The sequence below is a fragment of the Daphnia pulex genome, chromosome 3 (genome assembly GCF_021134715.1).
Source record: "Daphnia pulex isolate KAP4 chromosome 3, ASM2113471v1".
In the NCBI taxonomy this organism is placed as follows: Eukaryota; Metazoa; Arthropoda; class Branchiopoda; order Diplostraca; family Daphniidae; genus Daphnia; species Daphnia pulex.
In genome coordinates this window covers 2,057,484-2,066,422 of record NC_060019.1, presented here as the reverse complement: position 1 = coordinate 2,066,422, position 8,939 = coordinate 2,057,484, and the positions used below count along the sequence as shown (strand labels likewise).

Genomic DNA, 8,939 nt, shown 5'->3' with positions numbered 1-8,939 from the left:
ACAAGTCTACAGGCCTTAACCATAGAGTAGGCCATGCTCTCCCACCCGTTCCTCTTAAACATGTTAAGCCGCTAGATGTCTATGTCGTCTGCTACCAACAGTTTCAATTTTTCCAAGTGTCAAACATGGTAAAATACTCGAAACTATTTCCTTTCGTAAGCTTCTTTGATTTAATATTGATTTAATCAGTTGAGATTAGTTGAGCTGTTTTATTATTTAGAATAGTCTACTGTTAATTACAATTTACAGCAAGCATCAAGAAATTTGATGCAATAATTATGATGAAGTTAACCATCTTGGCTGGAATAATCTGCTCTTTGGTTTGTGGAGATGCACTTGAAAATGGATATTAGCTCAAACTCCTCCCATGGGATGGGTAAGTTGTTGGCATTAAAGCTACACAAGCTATAGGATTTTATTTCAAATGTTATCAGCTTGCTTGCATGGGAAAGTTTTCATCGTAATTCAGACTGCAAAAATGATCCTGAAATCTGTCTTAGGTATGCATTGCTTTAGACAGTTACTTTTTGGTCTACACAAGTATTTTTGTTTTTTAAGATTTATTTCAAGTTTCAACATTGAACATTTAGTGAAGATGGCTGATATTATGGTATCTGAAGGATATTTAAGTGCTGGTTACAATATAATTTCATTGGATGATTGTTGACTTTGTGATGAAGTCGAATAAAGAGAGAGAGAGATTGCGGCTCGATTCAGTATATTGGGACGACCAATGCTCTGTGGAGAGCAGACAGAGACTGAGTGGGAGTCAGAGTGAGACAGAGAGATAGGGAGGGGGTCCTCTCCTATATATAGAGCCGATGGGTGCCGTGTTGCCAGATGGCATATCATCACACGCCCCTTTCAATGAGCAAAGATAACACAGCATAGTTAACTTTGCTCTTTAAGATTTTAAAGAAACATGCACCAACTGGTAACACACAATACACACATAACCATGAATAAGTAAACATGCGAATGAGATGGGTGTCAATGTGTCTTCTCGGCTGGGAAAAAAAATGATGTTCCGGTTGGCGGAGGTGGTTGACCGACGTCGGATGGTTGGAGCTGCAATACCAGCGGCCAGTTTTGGCGTCGATGGGCGGCGTCGTCGTTGTGTCGGTTGCTACCGCGTCCACTGAGAAGAATGATGATGGTGTTGTTGTCATCAAGGTCGGGAAGGTCCATGGTGAGAAAACAGCCAGGCGATGTTAGGATCGTCGTTTGGTTCCAACTTCAAAATTCGACGCGAGATGGCGCCAAGTGCTGGATGAAATATGGAAGCGTCGGGAGGCTGCTCACGAAAAATTAACTTCCGCCACGTAAACTGCAACGTGGTGGGGGTGCTGTATGCACAAACGGACCAAAAAAATAACTGTGACGGGGTGGGTGTGTCGATGAAAACACGAGTCACCCTGTTGTGCTGTACGCACGAACATAAAACAAAAACAAACTGTTTGTCACGTGGGAGATGTGTCGAAAAAAACGAGTCACACCAATCATGCTGTATGCACAATTAAATGTACGCCATGTGATGAGGGTGTGGGTGCGTCGAAGAGAACGAGTCGCACCGTTCGTGCTGTATGCACGATGAGAACCAAATCCGTCCGTCACGTGGGGGATGCGTCGCAAAAAACGAGTCACATCGATAGCGCTGTATGCACTATAAACTGTTCAACGCGCGTTCGGGGATGTTCAGGGGTAGTAGATTTAAGTACGGCACACTTGAGCGTAATGATTGGGCTTACCACATCGTTTACACTTTCTACCTTGGGCCGGGCAGGCCGTCAAGGGTTTACACCGCGATTTTGAGCCACAGTTCCAGCAGCCCGTAAACTTGTCGAAGTCCAATTCACTGTCACCTTCGGACGGTTTGTCCGTTTCACGAGGTGGTGGTCGGTCCGACATCTGCTTAGATCGCCTGTAGTTTGAAGTAGTGCCTTGGATCGCTGCTGCATCTCCGGTCTTCAAGTTTTTTGATTGCTTGTTGGAGGCTTCAGCTGTCCGAATAATAGTCAGCGCTTGATCCAGCGATAAAGCCGCACCTTGTTCAAGGAGTTTCACTCGCACTTCATCGCTTTCAACGCCGAATATAAGTTGGCCTAAAATACGAGTTTTTTCACAATTCGCACAACAATCCGTCGCGAATTCACATTTCCGAGCTAAGTCCCGCAACTCACACAACCAATCGTCTGCTGATTGTTGCACGCCTTGTGTCTTTGCCGCGAACTGTTGGCGCCACACGTGGCGGTTGCGGCCGGCATTGCAACGAGTACGGAGGTGGTCGATGATGACCGTGTGGTTGTCAAGCTGCGTGTCGGTTAAGCCCATGGATAGAACCGCTTGGAGTGTGTCGGTTGACAGGCACGATAGCAGCGTGTGAGCCTTGTATACGGCCCGCTGACCTGCGTCCAGCGCCGAATCAATCGTCGACAGGCTAAGAAAAATCGTCCATTTCTTGTGCCATAATTCAAACGAGTCCTTGTATTCATCTAAGTCAAAAGGTGGAGGTTTACCATACGGCTTAAAAGCCGCATTCGCCATGTTGTAGTAATTGCTCCAAAGCCAGCCAATGTCAAGCCCACTATTCTCGTTCTCCAGCTTGAAGAGAGAAACATGAAACACAAATTGGATGCTTGTTGCTGGCCACTAACACTGTAACGTGGGAACAAAAACTCAAACTGCACTGCTCAGTGGCCCATCAATCACGATAGCTACCATGACAAGAACCAACGAAAGCATGGCGAAAAAATGTTCAAAAAACTGCCCAATGGCCAATAAATCACGATCGCTATCATGAAACAGACCAACGTGAGCGAGAAATTCGACTCCAATTAACAGTTAAATGTAAGATGCTTTAGATGAACACGGATGCACGAATGTCTTCATCCGATCAAATCGAAACAATGGCGGGCAAAAAATGTTAGGCCACACAATACTCACTAGTCAACTGGGTAGTGCCGTGCGCAGCCATGCGGTCGTGATGGAACTGTCGCGACAACACAAAAACTGCAGTTCACACACACTCTGGTCGAAAAATTAACGCCAATAAATTGTCACAAGAATTGCACGATAAATGTACCTTTACTGAAACGACCACCAACTGCGCCATGTGATGAAGTCGAATAAAGAGAGAGAGAGATTGCGGCTCGATTCAGTATATTGGGACGACCAATGCTCTGTGGAGAGCAGACAGAGACTGAGTGGGAGTCAGAGTGAGACAGAGAGATAGGGAGGGGGTCCTCTCCTATATATAGAGCCGATGGGTGCCGTGTTGCCAGATGGCATATCATCACAGACTTGATTATTATCGGGCAACTCCAAGCTGATGCTACTAGATTCCCTATAGTGGAATCAAAGCACTTGCTGACTATGTGATTTCTGATTTGATCAAAATTCATACTTTTTGATATTCCGTCATCTTTTTTTCCCCCATAGTAATATATTTTTTAAAGATTCATTCTAAAGGTTTAAAATTTGGAATGTATGAAGACTATGGAACTCTTACTTGTTGACGAGGTGGTTGGAAATGACTTCATATTGATTCTGTATGTGAATTTATTTGTTTACTTAAATGTTTTACAGGATATCCAGGGATTCTCACTCATTTAACTGATTCCAAAACTTTTGCTGAATGGGTGGGTGGTGATTATGTTAATCTTGATGGATGCTATGCAGATCATTCTGAAATGGATAAATCAGGTATTCCAAATATGTCTTTTTAATGAAAATATGTGCAAATTTTATTAAAAATTTAATAAAGGTAGCCCTGAATTTGGAACTCTTTTGAATCTGACTGGTAGACCCATAGTGCGTACTTCTGTAGTTTGTAAAACATTAATATGATCAACCTAATTTTTGAAAATAAATTTTTATTCTGTATTATTTTAGGCCGGATTATCAGCTTCAACTAGTGGCTATAAAGCAACCCCGATATTAGTAATTACAGGATTTGTCAATTTTGGTTTAATTTGCCTAATTATATTTCATAGGCCCTGTTTGTAACCTTTGGCGAAACTTTGACGACATCGATGATTCGTGGGTTAGTGTGTCAAGCATTGATTATTATGGTGATAAGCAAGATAGGTTTGATCCCGGTTGCTGGAATATGGTAATAATTAACGTTAGTTGTCTGACCTAGCCAGGTAAATTATTGTTAACTATCATTTCTTGGCAATATGAAGCAGTATTTCTTGAATGGTATTGTTTATTCAGAGAGGGAGTTCCGGTAGGTCCGAAGCCAAGATTGGTGACTTCTTACGACTTTACCGTTGTTGAGTTTGCTCCTCCCAAGAGCTTACATTTGAACTTTCTTGTTGCAAAGGATTCTATGTACAAAGCTTAGTCCATGATTTAGGAATTGGTGAGTGTATGATTGATTTTGATTAGAATAAGCCACCCAGACATTTATTGGGATTTTAGTTTTAAACCGTTTTAAACAGCTGTGCTTACCTCGACACGCTGGAGAGAACTCGCCAAGGTCCGTTTGAAACTCAGCACTGTCTTACGGAAGAACAATGCCCGGTTACCGGTATCCGCAAAAAAATTCTTGAGATGCAACAGGTTACACGCAAGTATCTAGATACTCAAATGGAAAACTATCGTTCAAGGAAATCCCTTCAAAGTCAAAATCAAAATGTTGTCAAACGAAAGTATTTTGAATCTAGTATAGGACTATATTTAATAAAAAGTATGATCAATGGGATTATTCTAAATAAATTGCATAGTTTTTCTCCCGTGCCGACTATGTTCCAATTAATTTTGTCAAATAGTTATCGCGTCGTTTAGCGTCGTCAAATCAATTGCGGTAGCGGTCAGCAAAGAAAAAAACCCAGCCAACCAAGATAAAACGTTCCTTTCCAGTACAAAAACTTTTTTCGAAACTTTTATGTTTGATATTAACTTTGAACTGGTTGCACACTTCTTTATCTATATTCTCTCGCTCTTCACAGTCTGCATCGCCGAGTATTATTTAGTCGCTAAACTTGAGTCCATTCCACAGTTAATCTTGAACACTATAGACACACAAAGTTGTTAGCGGGAAACCATTGTTATTTTGTTTAGTTGCAGTCATGCTGGTAGTGCAAGTGTTGACTGCCGTGTTGGCCCTTTCATGTTATTGTGATTGTTCAGCATACGGGCGGAATGTTCTTTATATTGATACATCATCATCCTCTTCTCCCAGAAATGTTTTCTCCACACTTAAATCGGGTAGGAATTTTTTGTTCTAATGTACGCACTATATACGCAGTAAAACAGTCGTTCTGTTTTGATCATTTCGATCAAACACAACTCATTTATAACTTTATGGTGGTGTCTTAATTTTACGTGTTTCATTATAGTTTGGCTAACAAAAAAACAACAATGCGGAATTGCAGATGAATCCGCACCGGAAAAAATGTCCTGATGATAATCGCATACTCGTGTATTTTGTTTTATTTTTTGCTTGTCGTGTTTGTGTGTGTATAGTGTCCTCAAAGTTTTGAATTAATTAACAACTCGTTTAATTAATAATTAATAAAAACTCTGAACTGGTTTATTACAGAACCACCGACAACAGCGGCCGCTTGCCAAGGCTTTCAATGTAGTGACGGATTGACTTGCCTGGACGATGCCTCTGGGCAGTGCGACGGATGGGCCGACTGTCCCGACATCTCCGACGAGTTGAACTGCCCACAACCACCGACATCAGGTACGTTACCCGCTACTTAAAAAATTACATTAAAAAATCAAGAGTTTAAATAAGTTTATAAAAGCTCAGCGAATGTTGAGCCCCGCATTTCCGTTTTGCATTTCCGTTTTTCTGTCTAATATGGATGGGCTTGGCTTATGGTCGGCTGTCCTGATACGACGCCGGCCTATCCCTCAGTCCTTTACAACAACAACCAATCAACATTTAATTGTTACTGAAAGAGAATGCACTCTGGCTGCAGCTGTGTTTTACACGTATTATGTGTTTGTGCATGGCGAGTGTTTGTGAGAGGCGCCAAAATTCAAATGACATAATAAGAATACGACGCCGGACACCAGAATAATGAAACGGAGAGGAGAGAGAGTTTAAGAGTCTGTGAAGTCGGGTGTGATTAAGTGTGAGATCAAAAAGTTGTCGACGAGGATCAGCATGCGATGAAAGACTCTCAAATTTCACTTCGGAATTGAAAATGCGTCAACGTTGTACATTGCAGGACCTGAACCGTGCCAGGCCGGCGAGTTCCAGTGCAAGATCGATAAGACTTGCATCGCCATTACTCAGCGCTGTGACAGCCGAGAGCACTGCCAAGACGGAAGCGACGAAATCGGATGCCGTAAGTGACAAAACTTTTTCTTATTTTTACCCGAGCGGCAGTTTCTTATCAATTTAAATTTGATCTAAAATTCTGGATCTGAAATTTAATTTGCTTTTCTGCCTCGGCCCCGCTAACCAACTCATTCCAGCGTTCTCGTAACAAGTCCAACGGTGTAAATATAGAAAGAGATGCTACATACATTTCAGCACTTTTTCCTTGACACTTTGAATCCACAGTCGGAATTTTTCCTCATTCAATCAGTCAAAAGAAAATTGAATTTATTGCCAAAACAGAAAATGTCTAAAAGTTTTGTTTTTAATCATCATTTGTGGTAACATTTATTTCATTTTATACATCTTTCCCTGTAAACAGTTTTGCTAAGTGCTGCCAAATTGGATTTTCTATGCGTTACATCCAGTTTTGGCCAGCGGTGCTTAGTTCACGATCTCGTGCTAATGTGATTTTGTTCTTTTTAATTTCTCTCTGGATTAATGATTCGCCACCCAGCTTGTGCCAAGGATGAGTGGAAATGCAATTTCGGCTCCTTCAAGCAACAGCACGTTGAAACAGACGAGAAAAAAGACGCAAAACAACACCACGATCACCACAAAGCGGCGGTTGCTCAAAAGAAGAGTCAAGTTGTTGCCAGAGCCAACTTGAAGCAACTGGAACCGAACCATAAGAAGCACAACAACAATCACAATAAGAGCAACCACAGCAAGAAAAACCACAAGAAAGTTCCGGCTGTGTTGAAAATTAACGACGATGATGAAGACTTGATGTTGGGCGATGGATCGGGATCAGCAGAAGACGGAGAAATTATTCTTCCATCACCTATTTTTCCAGGTGGAGCTGGAATGGGCACACGACGTAAAATACAACATTTATTATCCCGAAAATGTGGGTTGAAAATAATGGCGCCAATTTTTGATTTGATATTGCAGAGATGTACCGGTGCTCGTTGCTGGTTCAGGAGCCGTACAATGAGAAGCTGGGCGACCGAGACAGCAGCGATTTTAGTGAAATGGCGAACCGTTTCAACATTGCCGTTGATTATCTTTACCTGCACGTATCCGGCACTCAGACGACCAATGTCCAAACATTCGAGTAAGTATTCAACTTGGCGTATACGTTTCTTTATTTGGGATTTTTTTAAAGGACTATTTTCTCTTTTTAAGACGGACAAGTCAACGACAGTTGACCAAAGTCAATTTCGATATCGAATCGCAAGATTTTGACGATGTGAAAGTCATCGAGTCGACTCTCCGTTCAGCCGTGCAAAACGGCGTAATTGGGTCATTCTACGTCGAGTCTGATGAGGGATTCACGTTCCGAGTCGTCGAAGGTAAATCGATCTGCAGCAGTATTCGTTTTGTCACTTGATTTGATTTGAATTTGATCTGTCGATCGGATGGAATGGTCGTCTGTAGATTCCGCCATTAGTCCACTTTCATCTCCTCCTCCATATGTACAGTATCCAGACGATTGTGAGATTCAATGCAAATCGGATGGCCAATGCATCACATTGGAGCAGCGTTGCAATGGCTTCGACGACTGCAAAGATGGATCCGATGAGGAAGGATGCCGTGGTAAGTCTTTGATTTCTTACCTTTCTTATGCCTGTTTTTTTTCCCCTTCCAATTTTTTGTTTCGTGACCGGCCGACACACGCGTCCATAACAATGGTGGGCGTTGGAATGGCCTTTTTTGGGAAGAGGAGGATTTCTTCATCATTTCTCTCCTTTTTTCTTCTCTCTTCTGTTATTTTGTTTTATGTTATGTGTTGTATTTGTTTGCCTAGTTAATTGTGTTACTAACACAGAAAAACAACACCTCCACCACCCGTCCGGTATTTGTGTTTGTTGTTCCAATCAATCGATCACACCTGAGTTGATGCAGCAGCAGCAGCTTTTTGTAGTCTTTATCCATATGTAGCAAATTCAAATCCAGCTGTCATCTCGATCCTCACAATCGGAATAAAAAAAGATAAACAACAGACACCCGCCGTATAAAGGGAAATGATAAAATAGACAAAGGTCGACTCCTCCTTAACTTCGCTCTTTACATGGCCTGGTATCTCTAATAATTTTTCACTTTTCTCCACACAGTTTGTTTTGTTGTATTTCTTGGTTTTTTAAATATTTCAATGACATATTATAATATTGGGTGGTGAATGATGTTTTATTGGTAGTGCCGGACTTTCCTCAACCGGGAGATTCTGATTCAGCACCGGAAGAGCTGGACTGCCGTGGCGACATCAAAACCAAATGCCGAGGACCCAACGGTTTATCTTATTGTGAGGAACATCAGTGCGACGGAATCGTCAACTGTCCAGAGGGCGACGACGAGGAGGGTTGCTCCGTTGCGTGGACCAACACCAACCGTCCAGCACCGACGACGACGACAACAACAACAACAATAACAACTACAACGACGACCCCAGAGCCGCCACCCGTTGGTAATTGATTCAATTTCAACATCCTCTTATAGTTCTCAGTAGTTTCCTTCTGAAATATTATTTCCAACTGGAATTTCGAGGTCGGTTGTCACAGGGCGTGGAATAAGCGATTGAGCTAGGGGGGGGGAGGAGAAAAAATGACGCACCTCGGAATATGTAAATGGCGAAATTCTTCCATCATTGATTGTTTTGTAT

At 42.1% G+C, this 8,939-nt stretch overlaps 1 protein-coding gene and 1 long non-coding RNA gene across 3 annotated transcripts; both read left to right on the top strand.

Annotated features, from left to right (window-relative positions):
- The first annotated feature begins 3,303 nt into the window (after positions 1–3,303).
- LOC124190019 lies at positions 3,304–4,728 on the top strand. 2 transcript variants are annotated; one of them, XR_006872787.1, is made up of 8 exons: positions 3,314–3,374; positions 3,456–3,519; positions 3,586–3,702; positions 3,764–3,829; positions 3,892–3,939; positions 3,993–4,145; positions 4,216–4,363; positions 4,423–4,728. It is a non-coding gene; the product is annotated as an uncharacterized LOC124190019 (long non-coding RNA). The 2 variants fall into 2 exon arrangements; XR_006872786.1 differs by having other exon boundaries at positions 3,304–3,519.
- Positions 4,729–6,034: 1,306 nt separating this feature from the next.
- On the top strand, positions 6,035–8,221 carry LOC124189861 (basement membrane-specific heparan sulfate proteoglycan core protein-like). The gene is made up of 7 exons (XM_046582343.1): positions 6,035–6,055; positions 6,134–6,305; positions 6,795–7,157; positions 7,232–7,394; positions 7,466–7,632; positions 7,718–7,876; positions 8,088–8,221. The coding sequence occupies exons 1-7, from the start codon at positions 6,035–6,037 to the stop codon at positions 8,219–8,221; spliced, it is 1,179 nt and encodes a 392-aa protein (XP_046438299.1).
- The last annotated feature ends 718 nt before the right edge of the window (positions 8,222–8,939 follow it).

What these genes read in the sequence shown, in the direction of transcription:
- LOC124189861 (XM_046582343.1), top strand. Translation starts at nt 6,035, where the DNA reads ATGAAACGGAGAGGAGAGAGA. An exon ending in AGCTGGAATGGGCACACGAC is followed by an intron (nt 7,158 to 7,231) that starts GTAAAATACAAC and finishes TTGATATTGCAG; the next exon opens with AGATGTACCGGTGCTCGTTG. An exon ending in CGATGAGGAAGGATGCCGTG is followed by an intron (nt 7,877 to 8,087) that starts GTAAGTCTTTGA and finishes TTGTTTGCCTAG; the next exon opens with TTAATTGTGTTACTAACACA.